Source organism: Capra hircus, chromosome 3, assembly GCF_001704415.2.
Source record: "Capra hircus breed San Clemente chromosome 3, ASM170441v1, whole genome shotgun sequence".
In the NCBI taxonomy this organism is placed as follows: Eukaryota; Metazoa; Chordata; class Mammalia; order Artiodactyla; family Bovidae; genus Capra; species Capra hircus.
In genome coordinates this window covers 74,652,772-74,677,916 of record NC_030810.1, presented here as the reverse complement: position 1 = coordinate 74,677,916, position 25,145 = coordinate 74,652,772, and the positions used below count along the sequence as shown (strand labels likewise).

The following is a 25,145-nucleotide window of genomic DNA, read 5'->3' as shown; positions in this document are numbered from 1 at the left end:
AGATGTGATCAGGAGTAGATTTTCAGAGTTTACTGTCTCTTTCTGTGTCTTCCTTTGTCTCCTTGGTAACCAAAACAACCAGAAGATTGGATTGTGAAGTCAAACTCACATGAATTAGAGTTGTAACTTGTATCCAGCTTTATTAATAATTTCAAGGATACAAGTAAACATGAAGTGTGCGGTAAACAAGAAAAGGTACGAGACTGCCATCTTGTTGCATCAGGGTATGCTTTTATCCAGAATAACGTAGTCTCTAAGTAACATTAGTAGCTCTATCACTTACACAAAACGAAGTTGTTTTAAACTATAAAACATCTCCAGTTTATATGCAGATAGTCACATAGTTTACATGACTGTTTAGAGAGAGCTATGCTGCATAAATCCCAGGTTTTGTTTACCTTAGCAGTCCTAGACTAGCAAATATACCTTGGCAAAAGCATTGCAAGGATAACTGCTCTCCCACTTGCAAATGCTGATTGATAGCTTGTTTCCATTAGCATGCTTACAAGGGGATTTGACCAGGTCGCTTTCTTTCTTGAGATAAACTTTTGCCTTCCTATATCTTCTCTCACGGAGGAAAATAATCTGTTTCATACCAGAATTTCTAACTAATTCCTGCTCATCTTTCAAGATTAGTTTATATTTTACATTTTTCAGGCAGCCCTTTTGTGACCTGCACAACTGCTGTTTAAAATAACCCTTTTATGTGCCATTAAAACAGAATGTGTTTATATGTTATCACAAAATATAGTTGCATATTTGTTTCTTTTTCTGAGATTTTTGAAAGTAGGAATTATGTTGTTAACTACAGCACCTAGCACCATTTTTGTACATAATAAGGACTTAATAAATGTTGGCAAGTTAATACATTGATAGTGTTCTTATTATATAGTATGAATAATTTAATAGTGATGAAATAAAAGATAATATTTTCCAAGATTATCACTGGCCAGTACAGACTATCAAACAATTTTGATTTGAAATAACATCTCTGAGGTCCTCATGTTCAAATATTGATAGAACTGATCACTTGTTGAACGTCTAGCTGTTAGAGGATAATCTTTACAAAGAATATTGTTTCTTCACATAATTTCTCCAACTTTGGCAATTAGAATTTAATGTATGCTGGTTTTGAGTTCTGCTCATTATGGTTTATAACCTATGCTTACTTTGTCTATATGCAATCTAAAAATGAGTTGACATCATGCTTTTAATTATAGTAAATTATGTTGTTTCATAATTTCCACAGTATGATGCCTGTAATATTAATCAGACCAAATCATCACATTACATAAAGTTAATCATTAAAATGATGATCTTTATTGCATGCTATAGCACTCTATTTTTATTTCACTCTGCATCAACCACATATTTTCCCCGAATATGGAGGTAAAAATCAAAGCCAAGAAGTGTTTTTCTTTTTTTCCCTCAGACAGTATGAAAAGAAAGTAGTGATTTGTTGAACTTCAAAAATGGAAACTTATGGTTGTTTTGTATCTAATTCCCTCGAATATTTATTGGTGGGGAAAAAGACAAGAGATATGTGTATATTTGCTTGGTATACCAGTTGTTCCTCATGAAAATAGGCTTATCAAACAAGTAAATAAATAATATGTGTGTCATGAACAGAAATGCCCATATACTCAACTCACTGAATTGTTGATTGTTAATGATCACTGGGGCTTCCCTGATGGCTCAGTGATAAAGAATCCACCTGCAATGCAAGAGAAGCAGGAGATACAGGTTCGATCCCCGGGTCGGGAAGATCCCCTAGAGGAGGAAATGGCAACCCACTCCAGTATGCTTGCCTGAAAAATTCCATGGATGAGGAGCCTGGTGGCTACAGTCCACAGGGTTGTGAAGTCAGACATGACTGAGTGATGGAGCACACACACAGTGATCATAAGCAAACATTAGGTATTAAAAGGCACTAACACTGACATCTGTGAACCAGTTATTAGCACAGGAGCCTGATTCATTTGAACAACAAAATGTTAAGACCTGCTTCATGAAGTTAGACCATTGGTCACTCTGGTCCATCGTAAACATATGGCACTGAAACTGACAACTGACAAGGAGTACCATTTGCTTTTTAATTTCAAACTCACAGTATAGGATGTTCTGGTCAGGTAGCATGTCTTCTAAATGTTAAGTGTTCCTTGCTTTAAGATGAATGTTTGGTAATTGTCGACTCCATTTACTGCTAGTCAGTTGTAATTTGGTTAGCTTGAATATCTTCGGGGTTTTCATATTAGTCATTCATTGTGGTAAACAAAATGTTATTCAGTGTCAACTGTGTGCCAGTCATTTTATTAGATACTGATAGGGCTGAAATCCACCTGATAACCTTTCATGTGGCATATTGGCTAGAATATATCCTGATTTGCCAGGCATCTGTCCAAATGTTCATTTTCTTGTACTCATCATTTCTTAAATATTCGAATGTCACAGCTGGATATTGGAGATAGAAAGTTAAGAAAGATATTCTCTTCGTACCAGTTTATTGTCTAACAAATAAATACATTTAAATTCTATTTTATTTTTCTATCTTTATATCTTTAGATAGTGTGGTCTATGTCTCTACTGTTTGCTTTATGAAGTAGTACTTCTTTGTTCTAAACTTACCCTTCCTTTGTATTCAAGGAGTCTCCATTAACTAATCTACAACATTGAGTTCATAAGTCCATCACCTGGTTCCTGTATTTTGTGATTACACCTCTAAACTTACTTAGACCAGGAAGCTTGGATTTCCTCTTTCCACTGGGGACAGCCTTTATCCAACCAAACCCTTACCTTTAATTTGCCTTTGGCTAGATCCTTTCTTTCCTATTCCAATTAGCCTTGTTTTGAAATTCAACAACTGTAGCTATACAAAGTCTCATTCTTTCAAATATACTAGAATTTCTGTCTTTGAATAAAATTGAATACCACAGGGCTTTGATTTAGCCATAGCATAATTTGTAGATGAACTTTGTCATTTCTTAATATTCCTTTCGTTTCTCTGAGCATCAGTTTCTCTTCTGTAGGAAGGAAATAATATTTCTTCCCACAATTGTTTGTTTGTGAGGACAGCAAGCAGGAGAATCACTGAGACTGTGTGATCAATCTGTAAATCATGATGGTACCCACTGTGTTTTTGGCTTTTTGAGCTGCAACAGAGAGAAAATTTTGAAGCTAAATACTTAAAATAAGCAACTAATATATAGATGTTATATCTCCTTTGTGAAAATTAAAATGAATTATGGGTTAAGCACTTAAAAAATGAATTATGTCATAAGAACTTAAAAATAAATATGAGTATTTATTATTATTACTTTTGTATTTTCAGATAGATTTCATAGTAATGGAAGTAAATTCCTTTGTTTTCCACAAATAAGTCATAGGATATTTCACTTAACATATGGCTTCACTTACTTTGAATTTCTCATTTTCCTAATATTTCCCTATTGACTACAGTAAACCTTATTATCTCAGTTCTTTTTTCAATATAATATCAATACTTTCCAAATAATTATATATGTTCAAGTCATGTCTTCCTATCTTTTCTTTAAAAGTTATTCTCTTTTATGTAAAATGGAAAATCTAGGTATCTAATAGGTCTGTCTAGTCAAGGCTATGGTTTTTCCAGTAGTCATGTAATGTGAAAGTTGGACTATAAAGAAAGCTGAGCACAGATGAATTGATGCTTTTGAACTGGTGGTGTTGGAGAAGACTCTTGAGAGTCCCTTGGACTGCAAGGAAATCCAACCAGTCCATCCTAAAGGAGATCAGTCCTAGGTGTTCATTGGAAGGACTGATGCTGAAGGTGAAACTCCAATACTTTGGCCACCTGATGCGAAGAGCAGACTCATTGGAAAAGATCCTGATGCTGGGAAAGATTGAGGGCAGGAGGAGAAGGGGACGACAGAGGATGAGATGGTTGGATGGCATCACCGACTCAATGGACATGGGTTTGGGTGGACTCCAGGAGTTGGTGATGGACAAGGAGGCCTGGCATGCTGCGGTTCATGGGGGTCACAAAGACAGGCACGACTGAGCGACTGAACTGAATATCAAAATAGCAGGACAGAGTGAGATTTATGTCTGCTGCTCAACTCTTAAATGTTTGAGAGACTAAATAACATTGTAAGTTTCAAAAGCAGAATTTTGGGATAGTCTGTTTGGCGGCCAGTGTGTATACCTTCTGACTTCTGTGCACAGTCAGATAGCTGGCACAAATACTGAATATTCGAATACAAGTTATAAACCCTGGTGCATTTGAAAAGTTATTATGTGAGTTGAAGACATGTTAAAATACAGTTTCTTCTTGTGCATAATTCTACATAGTTTTAAGACTATAAGTTTTACTCAAAAGCCATGCAAGAGTACCACTAAATCTTATTCAACCTTAATCTTATTGTAAATTCTTAAAAGTTTTGATTTGTTTGCAATGTTCAATAAGTTATATGCCAAATTTGGTAAAAAGTATATAAGATTATCTACATATAATAATTTATACTATTTAAGTATTCATAGAGAACACTAGAAAGGAGTGAAACACACCCTAAACGAGTCTGAGACCTGCTCCCAATATGTGGATTTTATTTTTGCCCTTCACAGAAAAGAGTACTATTATAAATATATATCATGTATTGACTTACTCAAACCATAAAGATTTGGCACTGTTCTCCAGTCAAGTTAGCCATTATCATTAAAATTAGCATCACTTGACATTTTTTGAAACACAATAAACTGGTTTATATTGGTGAGCTATAAGACACTCCCTTGTGCAAAGGTGACTAAAGTGATACAGAAAGCGTAGCATTATATGGAACTATATGTATTTTGTAATTTGAAGTATTTAAGGAATATTTTGCTTTCCAGACATCACACATTTTTGTTTTGTAGAAAGTTAAAGAGGAGTATAAGTTTTTTCGGCTTTTCCTTTTTTTTTTTTTTTTATTCCTTACCTTTGCTGTTGAGTTACCTTTATGTTGGAGTCATAATCTTACTGCTAAGTGTTACTGAATAGGTTGAAGAATGATTTGGAGGAAAAGTGAATTCAGAAAAAGACAACTTCAAATAAATTGCATTTATTTCACCTTCTACAAGTTAAGTTTGCTTCAGGTATTTTACATTTCTGAATTGCCTTAAGCAACGCCCCATACCAATTAATGTAGCTAGGTATTGTTATCCCCTTTTTATATGTAAGGTCAAAGTGATTCAGCAACTATCCCAAATAAGCAGTGGAAGTAGGTTTCAAACTGATTCAATTCCACTTCTCTCTCCCTTCTAAACCATGAGCAATTTGAGAGCCCTGGCTTGTATATTTACCACCCACAATACCCACTTATTATTGTTTTTGCTATTGTTAATCTCTTAATTTTATAATGAAAAGGAAAACTATTGTGTGACAATAGTTTTTGGAGCTGTTTTCAAGACTTCAAAACCAGTTTTCAAAAAATATCTTAATTAAGACATAGACTGAAATAACTTCATTCCAATATATAATAATGTGTTTTTCAAATAAAAAAAAAATCATCATCCCTTGAAGGAGTTGCTTTAGATAATTTTAGATTTTTATGACATTGTAATTTTCATACCATAAATATTCTGTATATCTGTTTATATGCCATGACTCTATGCTATTATGTTATGTAAGAATTTTTCTTCTCTGAGGAAAAAAAATTCACTCCCTTATGGGTGATACTAATCTCACTGACAGTTCATGGCATAGATCAATAGTCTAAAATGACGTGGTTCACAAAGTGTCACTTATGGAACAGCAGCAAAGCATCACCTAGCAATTTGTTAGAAATGCAAATTCTCAGGCCTCATTCAGTCCTACAGAACTGGGGGTAAGCCTGTGCAGGGTTTTATCAGGTCCTCTAAGGTGATTCTGATGTACTGCAAAGATGGAACCACCACTTGTGGATGGAGTGCTGAGAGATGGGTCCATGGCTTCATCGTAACATTGAGCAAGCTACTTTCTGTCTCAGTGTTTTCATTTTGTTGTAGACCAGATAATTCCTGGTTAGAAGCCTTACACATTCAACTTTCTCAGCCTCACTTGTCAACTGAGAATCTACCTTTCTTCCATCCGGTAGGGAAAGAATGAGACTAGACACACTCACAACCTCTTCTGTGGGATGTTTTTACATTTCCTGAAAAGACTAGTCAACATACTGGTTAGGATCACATTGACAAAGGCCTGGCCCCCAAAACAGTAAGTGGGAAAAGAAGTGAATAAATAAATCTTTAATATTCTATATTAATAGACATCCCATTATGGGCATGAAAACAAAAACTAGGGTGTCCAATTTTATGGCAGAATAAATTATGTCAGATACGTGGAATAACTGGGAATTTGTTAAGAGGAACATGTTTGTTTCTCTTTCTTGAAATTTTCTTTTTTTTTTTCCAAAAGTAAAAATAAATATTACATGTTTCTTGGTTCTACAGAATTTCTCTAATCTTTTCTCTTTCCTACCACTCTAATCAGTTACTTCCAGAGACTTGCTCACCCATGTTATGGACTTTTTTCTAGTTTAGATATATGCAGCCTGGTAATAATCAGAATTTAGTTTCATAAAAGGGATGATTAAAAAGAGAACTTAATCTACAGAAATAAAAGCGTAAGGAGACCACGCTATTATAGCGAGAAACCTCACACACTGCCGGCCATAGGGCATGTACTACCTGAAACTTCAGAAACAGCTTGTGATGTCATGATCTGGACTTCCCAGATGGCGCTAGTGGTAAAGAACTCACCTGCCAGTTCAGGAGACAAGAGACACAGGTTCAATCTCTGGGTCTGGAAGATCTCCTGGCGGAGAGCATGGCAACTCACTCCATTATTCTTGCCTAGAGAATCTCATGGACAGAGGAACCTGGAGAGCAAAAGTCCATAGCGTAGCACAGAGTCAGACATGACTGAAGCGACTTAGCATGCACGCACGCTCACCATGATCTATAAAATTCCACATGACAGCTTCAGTCCAAGACTTCCTGTGTCAGTGATTTACAAAATATGAACAGCTGATAACTGAATCTCATCTCTGGTGAAAGAAAAAACTTCATGTTGATTTAAACATTATAAGCTTTAGCATGAATAATTGAATTAAAAATCAGTATTAAATCGAGAAGAAACATTTTCAAGTTTTTCTCTGTTCTGTTTCATTTTAGATGGAGCTTGCTAGAGAAGAAAAATGTGAATTTTTGCCTTTCTTGTCTCCACGGAAGGTTATAGTGAAAGGTGGGAGAATTGTTGCCATGCAATTTATTCGGACAGAGCAAGATGAAGCTGGAAAATGGAACGAAGATGAAGATCAGATAGTCTGTCTGAAAGCCGATGTGGTCATCAGTGCCTTTGGCTCAGTTCTGAGTGATCCTAAAGGTAGAGTGCTTGGGAGCTGAAATGTGTTATGCAATTGTCTGTTATTTAACTGCCATAATGGTTTCCAGCTTTCAGGGAATTGTTTTTCACTTGAACATTCATTTCCTTCTTCTAGTATGGAATGCAAGAAACCTTGATTTGTAAGACTTAAAAAATGGTATTTAATACTTATACAGAATTATTTTTAAAGTACTGGGAATTGAAAACAACATTAATCTTTCTTTTAAGCTTATAGTCAAAATACATATCCTGCTTTGTAACAATGTTTGCCTTGTTTCCTCTATAAAAATCAGCTTTTTCTTCAATTAGACCTAGAGTAAGAGAACTTGTAATAGCCAGTCTTCAGTGATTCGAGCAAAGTAAGATCTAATGAATAGTCGAAAATGGAATTCATGTTTACTATTATTCGCATACCAAATTATCACTAGAAACAGCAAAACTGTCAAACTAGGAAGTCTGAACTGCTGTCATTTCATCTAAGTGGCATAAATGGACATGCTAAGAACAAAATGCTTTGAACAAGATATGAGATGAAGAAATATATAACATTCCAACTAAATAAGAAGTCAATCAACTAAGACTAGTTTGCGTTGTTTTCCTCGCACACAGTGTTTTTGTGGGCAACTTTACGTAAAGGCTTAGGTTCCTCTGTACCCTTCATTTTGCAAATCTTTTACTTTTTACTGCACACCATCAAAATGGCATCTATTTTATTAACTAAAAAGAAAATAAAGATGTTTCTCTAATTTCAAGATTCATTAGGAAAAGCAGTAAGTAAAATTTCTAAACCTGATGATTCCTATAGCTTCCTACTATATCCATGCTAAAATTACATTTTGTGTCTGAAACAGAAAAAGATAATGCTTGCAAATGTGCATTTTTATTCAATAGATAAGTAAAATGTTTAACCACTCATCAGGATATTTTATCTGCAGGACATCAAACATCTTGGTATTTGGAAACATCCAGATGTTTAATGTCATCAAGATAAATGTTTTCAAATAGTTGGATGATGGCCTGAATTTGTCACTTTTCATCTAGACATTTATGTGATATGCAGACATAGTCACAGTGTGCTTTGTTATTCATTGATGAGTTCAGGAAGGAAAAAGAGAGCAACATATAAACTGTATTCTGTTATCTAAAAAAAGATCATAATGTTCTTACTGCTCTGTATGTGACTGAAAACTGAGTAAAAATTTGAATCACTTAACTTGCAATTCTGTTGATTTTTGTCTATCAAAAAACAATTTATCTTACCACTTAAATTTATGTTCCATTACTGACAACTCTAATATTAAGAAAAATATATCTTTTCCCTAGCAAACTTAAGTAGATGTGACTCAGAAAATCACAGAATACAGCTTCCCAAAGCTTATGTTGGTATGTGTGTAAAGAGTGAAAGATTTAACTTAGTATTTAAAATGTTGAGTAGAAGAAAAGAAAATCTGATTTACTTGTGTTTATTTGACTAAATCATTTAAAAATTTGTGAATTTTGTTCCAAAATTTACTTGTGTATGTTTCTTCCAGTGCTTTATATGTTTCACCCCATATACATTAGAGAAATCAGGAAAAATGATTAGACCTTCCCTTTCCCCCTTTTTCCCCCTCCTCCTGACTTGAAAAACAAACTGCTTGAGAAAATTTTCCTCAAATAGAACTATTTGCTTTACGAGGACCTTCAACGTTGACATTAATGAGAGCTACTTTCCAGTTAGAGGGGAGCTGGAAGAGCTGCAATATTAAATAGCATTCACATCTCTACTGCTTTCTAAATATATTTAATATTGTTTTTTGAATGGAAAACATTTAAAAAATGGTAGAGAGAAACATCATTTGTGAAAAGTTGATCAAGAAGATCTTACCCAAGTGGTATTTAAAATCTTGAAACAATAATTTCAAAGAAAACTTTCATGTGCACATGTTATCAGATAGAGTGAAAATCAAACTGTAGGAAGTCAGTTTGGGTAAGAAGAGAAGCTGTTCATGTCTCTTCTGCCCTGAATCTTATCCTGTCGCGTACTCCTGTGATGTGATTTATGTGTGATGTTTTTGTGATTATTGCATACGTGGTATGATATATTTCAATATATATAACATCTTTCTTAAATCATCAATCTGCTTTTCGACCCTTCTTCTTTGCTCCTTCGCAAGCTCTCTTTGCACAAACTCCAGTGAACTGCACACAAAACTCAGTGTAATCTTTTCACTCCTTATTCTATTTTCTGCATTTGACAGTGTCAAATATTTCTTTCTGTTTGAAAAACTCTTCCACGTCACTTAACCTTTCTGAGCCTCAGCTTCTTCCTCTGTAACAAAACATGGATAATAATACAAACTCTTTCTACCTCTCAGGATGGTTATCAGAATTAAAATGGAGTAATGTGAAAGTGCTTTGGAATTGAAACTGTAACATATTATTATTGTTTATGACACTCCATTCTTTTTTTTGCTTTTTCTCTTAACTGTTCCTTTTCCACTGTCACTGACTGTTTTCTTCCTCTAAAGAGTTCAGACTATGCCCATTTTCTCTTTTCTTAATATATTTATTTCTTCAGTGAACTCATTCATTCACTTATCCATACATACATTAATTCCTTTTAAGAATATTTAACGGACAACCTCTATGTGGCAAATGGTAGCCAGACTTACAATAAGCACTATTGCACTTCTGTATAAAATGACTCTAAAGTCTCTTTCTCTACTCTTCATTTCTCAGAACATATTTCATCCTCTGTTTATGCTCATGCATGTAACAAGCATTTAGTGAGTTTCTAGTGAATGCCAGGTGCCGAAATGTATTCTGGAGGGTACAAAGATGAATGAGGCATTTCTTGAACTTAAAAATTTCACAGACTGGGGCTGGAGGCAGACCTTCAAACAAAAAGTTTGTTTTATAAAGTTTAGAATACATTTAGAGAGATATGCACAAAATAAGGATCACCTCATCAGGTTGCCCTAAGACTGATTGCCTTTCAAGTTTGCTATTATTGGAAATGGTACAATAGTTCTCTTCTCACTAAAGTTCAAAAATGATATCCCAGATTCAGATATCTAATTCCAATTTTGCTTTTCATTAAAGTCACCAGTGTTACCCTATACAAGAGGATGAAACTCCTACTGACTGGCTGAGAACTTCAGCAAATGATTTTATGTACTATGTGCCTAGCTTTACTTTCCAGTATTCCCTATTGAACTGTTCCTCCTAGTATCTAGTACAGGGTGGATTCCGTAGTGGTTAATTTGGAAAGTCCTTGGTGAATGTATTATGTAAATATATGCTGAAGAATTAAAGGAATGAAATAAACTTGACAGTACAGTGATAATTTATTCTCTCCACATTATCTGATTATAATAATATTTTAAGTGAAAATAGTGAAATGAAATTGTAGTGTCTCAATTAAATCAATAATAGGTGTTGGTAAAGGTAAACTAAATTGGGAAATTTGAAGGAAATTATTTGTCTAATTTTTTCTTATATACAACATCATTTTGTAAGTCCCTTAATTTATGTGTTTCACAATGGAGAAGGTAAAATAGTTTTAGTATTAAGCACCCAATGTATCTCTAATATTTATTTCATGTCATAAAAATAGTAACTGCCTCAATAGCTTATGGAAAAGAAAAATGTGTCAAATTTATAAAACAAATTTGTATAATATCCGTAGATTACAGTTGCTAATTATTTCATTCTTTCCAAGGCTTATGACAATTATAAGTAATCATCATTATTTTACTTAATTCTGTTTTATTTCTCTCTCTCTTTTTTTTTTTTTTGGATTATAGCAGTGAGTAGAAAATCAGCACAAAAGACTACATATTCCACATCCCTGTGCATGAAATTTATGTGTGCTTATTATAAGCACAATTTAATTGAATCCTTCATTAACTACTGTTACAAATTCTAAAGGTAGTTTGGTGTCCAATTTCTAATTTGATTGGGATGATAAATTCTTAGCCTTATTTAATATCTTTCCTATGAAAAACTCAAGGTGGTTCCACCTTTTCAAAATTCTCATCCATTTCCTCTAAGAATGTAAGATCCCAAATCATATTTAATTTGGATTTTAGTATTCAAGTCTGATTTTAAAGGCTGTCAGTAAATTAAGCACAGGCTACCTCTAACTAGCATTTCTACTCCACAAATATTGCTCTTCACTGGACATTTTAAAACATGTATTTATTTATTGTAAAAGCATATGTTTCATAATGTAAGAAGTCTTTTCTTCTGTTAAACACCAACATCAGTGTTTGGAGTTGAATTTTCCCTCTTTTTGTTAGGACAATGTCAAGTTTAAGATACTTTTTCCCTTATTTTATTCCCTTTTCTTTCTGCTTTAAACCAAACTACCAGTTATGAAAAAAAGGTACATATCTCTACTGTTAGTTTGGAATTGATAAGGAGAATCTGTTACCATTTTTACTGACCTCACAGTTTCATTGTTTCAGGGGAGGTGATAACATATGTCCTTGTTTGCACATTCCTAGGAGGTATAGATGATATTTTGTCTGCTTTTCGACAACTGAAGGAAGGCACTTTCAACTATGCCATGACCTCGGTGCCTCTTTCACACTGCACCAAGTCATCCTCTCATTCCTTTGAAATATCTACTTTGAAAAGACCCATATGCTTTGATGTTTCAGAACCTGTCACAATTTATCTTCGAGTTAGATTGTAAACCCCCAAAGGACAGAGAATGTATCTTTACAGTACATTGTAATCCCAATAATAGCCATGATAGGTGCTTAGATTATATTTGTGCGGTTGATTTGACTTGATTCTTGTTAAATTTTTACTTTCTTTATTTGTTGTTGCTCAGTCACTTGTGACTCTGTTGTGTCCAACTCTTTGCAATCTCATGGGCTGCCACATGCCCAGCTCCTCTGTCCTTCACTGTCTCCTAGAGTTTGCTCAATTTCATGTCCATTGAATCGGTGATGCTATCTAACCACTTCATTCTCTGCCAGGCTCTTCTCCTTTTGCCTTCAATCTTTCCCAGCCTCAGAGTCTTTTCCAGTTTTATTATACCTAGTTGTTATATTTTTCCTGTTGTGGGGTTTATTTTTCTTAGAAAACATAAATGTTAGAAAAGTAATTCTGTTTTTTCTTTGCTATTGATTTTTCCCTTGTTTTGGCATAAATTGTTGAATTCTTTATAATCCAATAAATATGACGCTAGTTAGAGTCCGTCTGGTGTAGCAGCTTAGAGCAGGGGCTCTGGAGCCAGGCTGCTCAGCTGGAAATCTGGCTCCCTTAGTCTCTTTGTACTTCATGGTTTTGATCTTTTAAGAAGGAAAATTATAGTATCTACCTTCTGGTGTTATTTTAAGAATAGATAAATTAATAATATATGTAAGGCACTTAGATACATGTCTAGCACATAGTGAGCATCTCTTACATTGTAGATGTTACTATCCTTGTGTAACAAAATCACACTTTGATAATTAAATTGAGTTATAGTTAAGTTATAGTACACCCTTATGATGGTATGAATCTTATCTAGGAATAAAAGCATTGAGAATTAGAACTTCATCTGGGGCCTTGCAGGCTCTGTCCACATTTCTTTGTAAGTGAGTAAAACAAATGCCCTTACAAATTATGAATTTTTAAATGAGAAAATGTTTTCTTTATTTCATTATTTTTACTTTGCAGAAAAAAATTACACAGTTTGTAACTGTATCATATGTTTTCAAAATGTTTTATTATCAATTCTGATGATTTTTATACCATTGAGAGGAATTTTCTTTCAACAAATTTTAGTAGGTAGAAATCTGTATTTTGGGTTTTCCGTAAATCAGATATTTAAAGAGCAGAGGATATGTTTAAAGTCTTTGTTTTCTCCTCTTGAACATTCAAGGTAAAGTCTGGGGCAAATTTTTGTTTTGTATGATTGCTCATTTTTATGTGAAAAAGGAAAGAGAGAAGCACTGTTGATGTTGCTAAACTGGAGCCTTTAAGCACTCGAAAATTATGGAATTAGATAACTAAGATTAAAAACCTTTGTTTTCAGAAGAAGATAGGATGAATGGCGGCAGTAATACCCACTCAGGAAAGCGCTGCGCAGCCTGCTCAAGCTTGCTAGTGACGAGGTGACTGAGCTCTCCAGCATAGCATGAGTGTGTAGTGCTTCTAGGAAAGGAGTTTGTGTACTTCACCCAGAGGCTACATTTTCTTCCTGCTCATCTCACTAGAGACAACAAGGAAATACAAAGCCCAGCACTTTCTGAACCTTTAATGCACCCCTCAGAAAACAGCTGCCTTCATAGCATTAATAGCAATTAGTTCCATAAGGAAGTGTTATTTTTTTGAGGAGGTAGGTTGTGGGGAGGGGCTGGCAGGATGGTGGGGAGGCTATAAAATGACTTACCAGCTCCTCTTATTAGAAGGCCCTCAGAAAGTGTTTTCAAAACCTCGTGAAAAGTAAATAAAAAATTTTGCCAGGAGTAGCTTCAAGTATAGTTTGATTCACTTGCTGTCACTCTGAAGAAAGCAGCAGTCCATAGGTTAATTTGCCTTATTCTGGCCTCAGCCAGAGCTTGGAAAGGCTAGGTATGTAAGAAATAGTGTGCATGAATCCATGACAATGCAGATACTCAGGAATTTTTCAAAAGGGCCCATTTCCCTCCATTATTTTAAGTGTTGGGAAAAACCTAGAAAAATATTTTAAGTTGAGCAGTACATGAGTCAAGTGCCCAATAGTCATAGTTATCTGTGCTTGAAAAGACATGGCATCAGTATGTTTAATTTGCTGTTTTTCTTATTAAAATGTTATTTATATGCTACTTCGCTAATGGAAGTGGGAACACTAGGGCATTTTAATAACCCACCCTTTTTAACAAGCATGTTTCATCTTTCAAACAATAAAACAGCTCCTTCAGAAGCCACTGATGGCACTTAGAAATTCATCAAACTTTTCTTTGAATAACTGTCTACTTTTTCTGGCTTTTAACTTTCAGAATTCCTTTTCTGCCTTACCAAAAATAAAGAGGAGAGGGATGGAATGAAATACCTAGTTGAGAATGTGTCATAATTGATCAGATTTTCCCTAGTGTACACATTTTTATAAACAGAAATGTTTATAATATAGTTTCAAATTACAGATTAAGGAATATTGTACTTTAATGGTAGCTAGGAGAACTTTTTGACTGATGGCAGAAATGTTAGAGGAAGGGCCTCACTAATGATTAATATGACTAGGAATGGATAAATAGAATTGAAAAATTAAGTAGCAGGCATACATGACAATATAGCTACTAGCACTGTTGTTTTCCTTACTTACATTCACAAATGTTGTGGAAGGGACTAGTATACTGTTTTTGTTTAGTGTCTAAGTCTTGTCTGACTCTTTTGCAACCCCACGGAGCTCCTCTGTCCATGGGATTTTCCAGGCAAGAATAATGGAGTGAGTTGCCCTTTCCTTTTCTCGGGGGTCTTCTCAAGCCAGAGATGGATTGCAGGCAGATTCTTTACCATTGAGCCACCAGGAAGACTGCTAGAAGGGACTTAAGAGATATACTCCAGACTCCTAATTTCACAAGCTTATCTGTTTAGCCAGTAGTTTCTGATGGCCTGCTGTTCCAGACACTGAGTGTGTTCTCGGGATAAAGTGGAGAACAGGAAGATGCAAACTTGGCATCCAGGAAAGCAGTTTAACCAGGCAAGACTCACATTCATAATAAATTGCGCTGAGAGAAGTTTAGAGTCCCCGGGAAGCAGAGAGAGAACAATCTGAAGGTTCAGAGAAGCTTCCTGGAGGAAGTGGGTTGTAAATTGAAGGCTGAGTGATGTGTAGGAGTTTCCAGGTGGAATGGGGGTGGAAGGGAGAGAGCCAGGGGGAGATTATGCAATTTGCTCAGCACCACACTGTTAGATTAAGTAGTCATTTTCCAGTCATTTTTAAAAGCTATATTAAAAAAATAGCATGTCTTTAGAAGGTTATCATCCTACGTATTTCATGCATGTTCTTTCTCATCATTATACATGAAGGTCTGAATATTTCATTTTTATGTCCAAAACTTTTTATTTTATGATTTCTATTATTTATTCTCTCATTATTTTTCATTATATTTCATTTGGGTATAACTTCTTAATACCCAAATATGTTATAGGGACTGTCCAGGCACTAAGAATACGAATATGAGTAAAAGGGAGTCTTTGCCTTTCAGGGATTCATATAGGCTAATGAGAGAAACAGGCATGTAAATAATACACGCACTGTGGCATAATGTGGTAATCTGAAGTGATATTTGGTCTGGGTTGTAGGGCTTGAGGAGGAGTTTCTCAAGCTCAAGCCTGAAAAGATGATGCTGTGAATGCGCTGCACTCAATATGTCAGCAAATTCGGAAAACTCAGCAATGGCCTCAGGACTGGAAAAGGTCAGTTTTCATTTCAATCCCAAAGAAAGACAACACCAAAGAATGTTCAAACTACCACACAATTCCACTCATCTCACATGCTAGCAAAGCAGTGCTCAAAATTCTCCAAGATAGGCTTCAACATGAACCAAGAACTTGCAGATGTTCAAGCTGGATTTAGAAAAGGCAGAGGAACCAGTGATCAAATTCCCAACATCTGTTAGATTATAGAAAAAGCAAGAGAATTCCAGAAAAATTTCTACTTCTGCTTCATTGACTATTGACTTCTACTCATTGAGTGCTTCATTGACTATACTAAAGCCTTTGATTCTGTGAATCAAAAGAAATGGTGGAAAATTCTTCAAGAGGTGGGAATACCAGACCACCTTATCTGCCTCCTGAGAAACCTGTATGCAGGTTAAGAAGCACAAGTTAGAATCGGACATGGAACTACAGACTGGTTCTAAATTGGGAAAGGAGTACATCAAGGCTGTATATTGTCACCCTGCTTATTTAACTTATATGCAGAGTACATCATGCAAAATGGCGGGCTGGATGAAGCACAAACTGGAATCAAGATTGCTGGAAGAAATATCAATAACCTCAGATATGCTATGACACCACCCTATGGCAGAAAGCAAAGAGGAGCTAAAGAGCCTCTTGATGAAAGTGAAAGAGGAGAGTAAAAAAGCTGCCTTAAAACTCAACATTCAGAAAAACAAAGATCATGGCATCTGGTCCCATCACTTCATGGCAAATAGATGGGGAGACAATGGAAAGAGTGACATACATTATTTTCTTGGGCTCGAAAATCACTGCACATGCTAACTGCAGCCGTGAAATTAAAAGATGCTTGCTCCTTAGAAGAAAAGCCATGACAAACCTAGACAGTGTATTAGAAAGTAGAGACATCACTTTGTCAACAAAGGTCCATTTAGTCAAAGCTATGTTTTTTCCAGTAGTCATGTATGAATGTGAGCTTTGGACCATAAAGAAGGTTGATCGTCAAAGAATTGATGCTTTTTGAACTGTGGTGTAGGAGAAGACTCTTGAGAGTTCCTTAGACAGCAAGGACATCAAACTAGTCAATCTTAAAGGAAATAAACCCGGAACATTCATTGGAAGGACTGATGCTGAAGCTGAAGCTCTAATACTTTGGCCACCTGATGTGAAGAGTCAACTCATTAGAAAAGACCCTGATGCTGGGAAAGATCGAAGGCAGGTGGAGAAGGGGACAACAGAGGACGAGGTGGTTGAATGGCATCACCGGCTCAATGGACATGAGTTTGAGCAAGCTCCAGGAGATGGTGAAGGACAGGATAGCCTGGTGTGCATCAGTCCATGGGGTTGCAAAGAGTTGGAAATGACTTAGTGACTGAACAACAAGGATTTTCTCTTTTAGAGGGAATATACACAAGGTGCAAGCTGATAAACGGCCTCAGGTGACCAGACCCTAGTGAGAAATTCTGTGTAGCTGGAGCACATGCTGCCTGTTAAAATAAGGTGGGAAGTGGATAGCAGTAAGATTGGAGGAAATTTGTCTACAGATTTAGGTGAAATTAGGAGACTTACATGCTAATCAAGGGGTTGTGAATTTTGTCCTATACACACCCAACTGATAAATGAGGAGGCTTAAATATTGGAGAGATCTTTATGTTAATGTAGCAATTCTGGTAGGTGGTGGATCTTCCTTCTCTCTGCTTAGGTTTGAACCATTTATAATATTCTTCAAATACTTGGGAAACCATGAAGTCACCCTTGAGGTGCTTCATATCAGAAGGCAAATGTGTTTCCTGCTATTAGATGCCTGAAGTAGGTAAGTTACTCACCAGTCACAGGTGTGATCCAACAATGCAGGTTCCCTGTTGGGAAGCTGAAGCAGGAAGACTTTTAGTATTAAGGAAGGGAGGCACCCTCAACTGGGCAGCTGTCAAGCTATACTCTTGGCAAGGGTGTGCTGGTGTTGTTCAGACGCCCAGTCGCTCTTTGCAGCCCCATGGATTGGAGTGTGCCATGCCTTCCTCTTCCTCACCATCTCCTGGAGTTTGCCCAAGTTCATGTACGTTGCATTGGCGATGCCACACATGCCTAATTTCTTCTTTCACATCTGCTAATTATAATTACTGATGCAGCTTTTTAAAGATAGGTAAGATACAGAGTGACACCACAAGATTTATACCAATATTTGTCTCTGTACATGAAAGGAGCATCAGGAGTGTGAAATAAACATGCTTCTCCAAGGTGGCAGTGATAGTGATAAAGATGGCCTTGGATTAAGACAGAATAGTATTGATGAAACCAGTTAAAAAACTGTCAATTTGCATGGTTACTGCTTAAGGCTTAAGTTAAGTTAAAGGACATAGCACTATTGAACATTCAGAATCCAGATGTATTTTTTACACAGACATTAATGATTTGGTCATCTGCTTGATAGAGGTGGAATATGGAGAATCTAGCGTGGGATCTGATTAGATATAGTCAGATATGTCCATATAGTGCCCGAAGAACTCATGAGTGCAGCAGATAGAACAAATAGATCTGAGGAAAGTGGTGATGTGTTTCATTTGGATTTGCTAATCCATTCAACAGCTGGAAATAGGACTACAACTAAGAAGTTTCAGATTCAAAAGAGACAGTTCAGTTCAGTTCAGTTCAGTCGCTCAGTCGTGTCGGACTCTTTGCGACCCCATGAATCGCAGCATGCCAGGCCTCCCTGTCCATCACCAACTCCAGGAGTTCATTCAGACTCACGTCCATCGAGTCGGTGATGCCATCCAGCCATCTCATCCTCGGTCGTCCCCTTCTCCTCCTGCCCCCAATCCCTCCCAGCATCAGAGTCTTTTCCAATGAGTCAACTCTTTGCATGAGATGGCCAAAGTACTGGAGTTTCAGCTTTAGAATCATTCCTTCCAAAGAAATCCCAGGGCTGAGCTCCTTCAGAATGGACTAGTTGGATCTCCATGCAGTCCAAGGGACTCTCAAGAGTCTTCTCCAACACCACAGTTCAAAAGCATCAATTCTTCAGCGCTCAGCCTTCTTCATAGTCCAACTCTCACATCCATACATGACCACAGGAAAAACCATGGCCTTGACTAGACGGACCTTAGTCGGCAAAGTAATGTCTCTGCTTTTGAATATGCTGTCTAGGTTGGTCATAACTTTTCTTCCAAGGAGTAAGCATCTTTTAATTTCATGGCTGCAGTCATCATCTGCAATGATTTTGGAGCCCAGAAAAATAAAGTCTGACACTGTTTCCACTGTTTTCCCATCTATTTGCCATGAAGTGATGGGACCAGATGCCGTGATCTTCCTTTTCTGAATGTTGAGCTTTAAGCCAACTTTTTCACTCTCCTCTTTCACTTTCATCAAGAGACTTTTTAGTTCCTCTTCACTTTCTGCCATAAGGATGGTGTCATCTGCATATCTGAGGTTGTTGAGATTTCTCCTGGCAGTCTTGATTCCAGCTTGTGCTTCTTCCAGTCCAGCGTTTCTCATGATGTACTCTGCATAGAAGTTAAATAAGCAGGGTGACAATATACAGCCTTGATGTACTTCTTTTCCTATTTGGAACCAGTCTGTTGTTTCATGTCCAGTTCTAACTGTTGCTTCCTGACCTGCATACAGATTTCTCAAGAGGCAGGTCAGGTGGTCTGGTATTCCTATCTCTCTCAGAATTTTCCAGTTTATTGTGATCCACACAGTCAAAGGCTTTGGCATAGTCAATAGCAGAAATAGGTGTTTTTCTGGAACTCTCTCTTGCTTTTTTGATGATCCAGCGGATGCTGGCAATTTGATCTCTGGTTTCTCTGCCTTTTCTAAAACCAGTTTGAACATCAGGAAGTTCATGTATTGCTGAAGCCTGGCTTGGAGAATTTTGAGCATTGCTTTGCTAGCATGTGAGATGAGTGCAATTGTGCGGTAGTTTGAGCATTGCCTTTCTTTGGGATTGGAATGAAAACTGACCTTTTCCAGTCCTGTGGCCACTGCTGAGTTTTCCAAATTTGTTGGCATATTGAGTGCAGCACTTTCACAGCATCATCTTTCAGGACTTGAAATAGCTCAACTGGAATTCCATCACCTCCACTAGGCTTTGTTCGTAGTGATGCTTTCTAAGGCCCACTTGACTTCACATTCCAGGATGTCTGGCTCTAGATGAGTGATCACACCATCGTGATTATCTGGGTCGTGTAGATCTTTTTTGTACAGTTCTTCTGTGTATTATTGCCACCTCTTCCTAATATCTTCTGCTTCTGTTAGGTCCATACCATTTCAGTAGGTATCATTATATATCATTTATCTTTTCACTGTCATAACCTAGTGTCTAGAATAGTGGTTATTCATTGGTTGAATTAATGAATAAAGACTATTATAACTTACAGTTTAGATGACAGTTTCTTAAAAGTATGAGTAAAGAGGACATGTGGCATTTCTTCTGGCAATCAAGAAGAATCTATCATATTATGAACAGGAAAATTATGCTGATCTTTAGATGGTAAATATTTTAGGAGGACATGGGCATCAAGACTGTTTTAGTCTGTGATTCTGCACCTCCCCCAGTTTTACTAATGCATGTAGTTCCTGATGCTACCTTTCCATTATCCTGAGAAATAAAACATTGTTATATCCTTTGTATTGTTGGCCCAGTGATGGAATGAATCCTTTTTTAGTCCCTGTACATTGTCTTGCTTTTAGCCCCGTTTTAGAAGAGTAGCATTCTCAGAAAACCAATAGTAAAACTGTACGTATTTTCTTAAAAATTGCCATAATTATCAGATTTTTTTTTCTCACTGAAAAATTTATTATCTTTTTATTATAGAATATACTGTGCAGAGTGAGGATAAAGTGGTAACATTGAAAGCAAGTACTGGCATTTCTGCAGAATAACCATCCAAAATAATGGAATCTTTGCACAGTTTTTCTTAGGAATTACTGTAAAGGGGTGGAGGTGATGAGGAAGGAGGTCAAACTGATAACAGTGTTGAAAGTGATTTGGAATCAACATCACATCACTTACAACTGCCTTAGACATCCATTTGAAGCATAACATGATATTTCTGTAATTATTTTACCTCCCTCTAATAACTGCATAGGAATAGGTTTGTTTCCCCAGTGAATAGCTCTGTTCAGAGCCTTCCTTTATCTTTATTTTCCAGGTTTCACTAGTGGTTGATATCATATGCATTCTTACAGGGAGACAGTGGATAAATCAGTACTTTTCCATCAAATCAAAGATTACATGCAAGAAGTAGAGCAGTGGCATGTAACAAGTTTTGCCGGGAAAAGAAGGTAGAAAATGGAAAAATAACATAATTGTTTCAGAGAACAGAAATCTTCAAATGTAGGAAAATGGTATTCAGCATACAGTGACTGTAATACATGTCAAGAGCTTTATTGACATAGCCTATTATATTTGTCTTTTAAATACTAGTTAGTCATGGTACACTAAAAGTTTATTCTGAAACCTGATATTCTTGTGAAGTGTTAAATTTTAGTAAGCTGCTATGATGTAAAATCAAGATACAAAATTTAGTCAAATTATAAATTTAGTAATGATGTAGATTTTATCCTAATGCTCTTAGTAGTATATATTTCATATTACAGATTATTGTTAATTACTTTGCATCTGTGTTCTTGGCTGAAAGCACAAAATAAAAATAACAATATACCTATTTTAGACAGATAAATTAGATATTGACCTATAAGTTGTAATTTTATGAGTTAGGAAATTACATTGAATCATATTTAATATGTGCTAACTCGCTTCAATCGTGTCTGACTCTTTGCAGCCCAGTGAACTGCAGCCAGCCAGGCTCCTCTCTCCATGGGTTTCTCCAGGCAAGAATACTGGAGTGGGAGTGGGCAGGAATACTGGAGTGGGTTTCAGGTGATCTTCCTGACCCAGGGTTTGAACCCATGTCTCTTGAGTCTCATGAAATGCAGATGGATTATTTACCAAATAGCTGCTGGAGAAGCATATTTAATATATAGCCCCCAAATATGGAAGCTACCTAATGCAAGTATAATATGTTCATATAATTTATTAGATTTCCCCAACATGCTGGTATTGCTGGAGTAGAAAGCCAGCTCGTATTTGAACATGTATTCAGAGGTCTCACTCAAGCTTTGTATGTTCTAATGCTATCTCATGCTCACCTTGTTTCCATTCCAACCATTCTTATAATATTTTGTAATTAAGAAGCTCTTTAAAATGTTTTCAAGGGACCTTCAATTACACGACCACTTTTTCCATACAAGTGCACGAAAGAGTACTAAGCATATTATATTCAGCAAACATCCAATGATTTTCCAAGTCCTCCGAAAAGCATAGTGATGATTCACTTGGTTTAATATGGCCCAGTGTTTTCCCTGTATTGGAACACTGATGCCAAATGAGCTACCAGATCATCAGTATCATTGCATTACTCTCATGCTTTAGAATCTAAAGTTATTCTTCCTGATGGTGGGATTGAAACCAAATGCTTCTGTTTAATTCTGACACCCTTCTAATCTGCCCTCCTACATACTTGTGGGACTTTATTTCCTATGCTTTCATTCTTGGTTTATTAGATTCTGTGTTAAGTTCTCCTGAGTTCACAAAAAGTGAATACATTGACCCTGTCTACAGGAGCTTGCAGTCTAAAAGAGAGGGAAAATGCACATTAAAATGCCATTAGGTAGACTCAAGAAGAAATAGATACACTGTTATATCCTGCATAACACACAGGATGGAGAGATGACTTCCAGCTGTAATCATCAAAGAAGGTTTTACGGAGGCAGGGGTATTTGTTTTTTTTTTTTTTTTTTTTCATTTTTTTTAAATATTTTTTTTCCTTTATTTTAATTTACAATACTGTATTGGTTTTGCCATACATTGACATGAATCCACCACGGGTGTACATGCGTTCCCAAACATGAACCCCCCACCCACCTCCCTCCCCATAACGTCTCTCTGGGTCATCACCGTGCACCAGCCCCAAGCATGCTGTATCCTGTGTCAGACATAGACTGGCGATTCAATTCTTACATGATAGTATACATGTTTCAATGCCATTCTCCCAAATCATCCCACCCTCTCCCTCTCCCTCTGAGTCCAAAAGTCTGTTATACACATCTGTGTCTTTTTTGCTCTCTTGCCTACAGGGTTGTCATTGCCATCTTTCTAAATTCCATATATATGTGTTAGTATACTGTATTGGTGTTTTTCTTTCTGGCTTACTTCACTCTGTATAATCGGCTCCAGTTTCATCCATCTCATCAGAACTGATTCCAATGTATTCTTTTTAACAGCTGAGTAATAATCCATTGTGTATATGTACCACAGCTTTCTTATCCGTTCATCTGCTGATGGACATCTAGGTTGTTTCCATGTCCTGGCTATTATAAACAGTGCTGCGATGAACATTGGGGTACATGTGTCTCTTTCAATTCTGGTTTCCTTGGTGTGTATGCCCAGCAGTGGGATTGCTGGGTCATAAGGTAGTTCTATTTGCAATTTTTTGAGGAATCTAGCAGGGGTATTTGTAATAGAGATGGGAACTGGGTTGGAATTAAGAGACTAGAGACAAGGGGAAAGCGCATTTTGTCAGAGTGAACAGAGTGGATAATACAAGAGGTAATTCCTTTGGCTAGATCATAAGGCATCCAACAAGAAAAAGTAAAGGTGGAGAAATATATCATTGCTAATTCACAAAATGTTTTAGTGTAAGACTAAAGTATTTGAATTTTATTCTAAAGTTGGTGGGTGCCTGAAATCTAAGGGGCCATGTCGATGAAACATGTTCCCCTCACCACATGTAATTAATTGGCTACTGGTCTTCTCTTGTTTCAATCCATACACTTTATATATTCTAATTATGTTGACAGTAGGACTGCAGGATAATTTATTCATATTTTAATCCAAAGTACCCAGCAGTCTCAAGGGATCACTGAATGAATGGATAAATGGATGAATGAAGAGATGGATAAATGTTGGGAACGAACAGAATGAAATGATTGCTTTTTTCTAAATGCCCCTACAGAAAATTCAAGGTAAAGACAAGAACATTTGAAAGTAATGTTTATGTAAAGTGTCACATGAAGACAAGCAGTCCTCCTTCTGCTGAGGCAATGGTTAGATGCTGGACACTGTCACTTGCATAGAAACTAGTAACCTTCTCACTGGTCACCCTGCGTTTACTCTTTCTTCCTTAAAATCCTATCAAAATCAGCTTTATAAACAGAAATTACATCATTTCATCCCCCTGTTCCAAACCTTCCAGTGGTTTCCTAGTTTCTTTAGAATGAAATACATAAATCAATTCTATTTTGTTCTACTTTATTTAGAATAAAATCCTTCCCAGCTTCTGAAGCCCTCTTCGATCAGCCTCTGCCTGTCTCTCGGCCTCCTCTCTTCTTGCTTGCTTCCTTCTACCCTCATAAGATCTCCCTTCAGCTCTCCAAATGCATCAACTTCAGCTCATTCTAACTCCTCTGTAATGGTTCCCTCTGCCTGGAATGATCTGCCTCAAGGTCCTCACATGCCATCCCTGTCTTATCCTTTATGTATTAGCTCAGATGGCATCTCATCAAAGAATCGTCCGTGCCCCTCCATCCCCACCGTACTCTACAGCACCTCTTCTGCTTCTCAGACCCCTCACCACATAACACTCTCATTCATGTCATTCTCTTCATAGACATTTTCACCATCATTTGGTTCACTTATTTACTTTTATGTATTTTATCTTCTACCAACTGAAATGTACATCATAGAAGGACATGCCCCTTATCTGTGCTTTACTACAGTGCCTACAGCTGGATTTACTACGCAGTAGACAATAAATAAATATTTGCTAATAGAATGAATGAATGCAAGCTACTGCCTTAATTTTTTTCCCTATGCAATCATTATTAAACTCCCAGAAGAATATCCTGTATGCACTGCCTTGCTGTCTTTGCCAGATCTTTTCTCCTTAACCCCTTTTATTCTGATTTTTGCCTTCATCATTTATCTACAAATGTCCTCTTTTTACTGCTCATTGACCTCCAGATCCTCAAATCTAGTTATCTACCTTACATTTCTCTTGTATTTGACATTTCTTAAAATTACCACTTCTTGGCTCGTGTGGCAAAGAAATACCTTGATCTTCATGAAACTCTGATGATTCCTCTTCTGGCTTTAGCTCAGGTAGTGATTGCTACTACTTTAGAAATAAATGGTTCATTCTATTTTTACTCAGACTTGTGCTCTTTCTCTAAGAACTTCTTCCATCCTATGACTATATCTAATCTTAAGTTGTAGAGCCCTCTCCTAAGGTTTAGTTGTTTATCTCCAAACACCCATAAAGAACTCCAGGTATTTCCACTTAGAACAGCGATAGTGGCTTGTAGTTAGGTTCAAATTATGAGATAGTAATCTGTGTAACTTAGTCTCAGT

General features: G+C 36.5%; 1 protein-coding gene across 1 annotated transcript in view; it reads left to right on the top strand.

Annotated features, from left to right (window-relative positions):
• DPYD (dihydropyrimidine dehydrogenase) overlaps nucleotides 1-25,145 on the top strand; it is a 926,917-nt gene that overhangs the window by 389,748 nt on the left and 512,024 nt on the right. Inside the window, exon 11 of the mRNA XM_005678060.3 lies at nucleotides 7,165-7,375. Within this exon, the coding sequence (XP_005678117.1) occupies nucleotides 7,165-7,375 (211 nt within the window). The remainder of the gene's footprint in view (nucleotides 1-7,164; nucleotides 7,376-25,145) is intronic.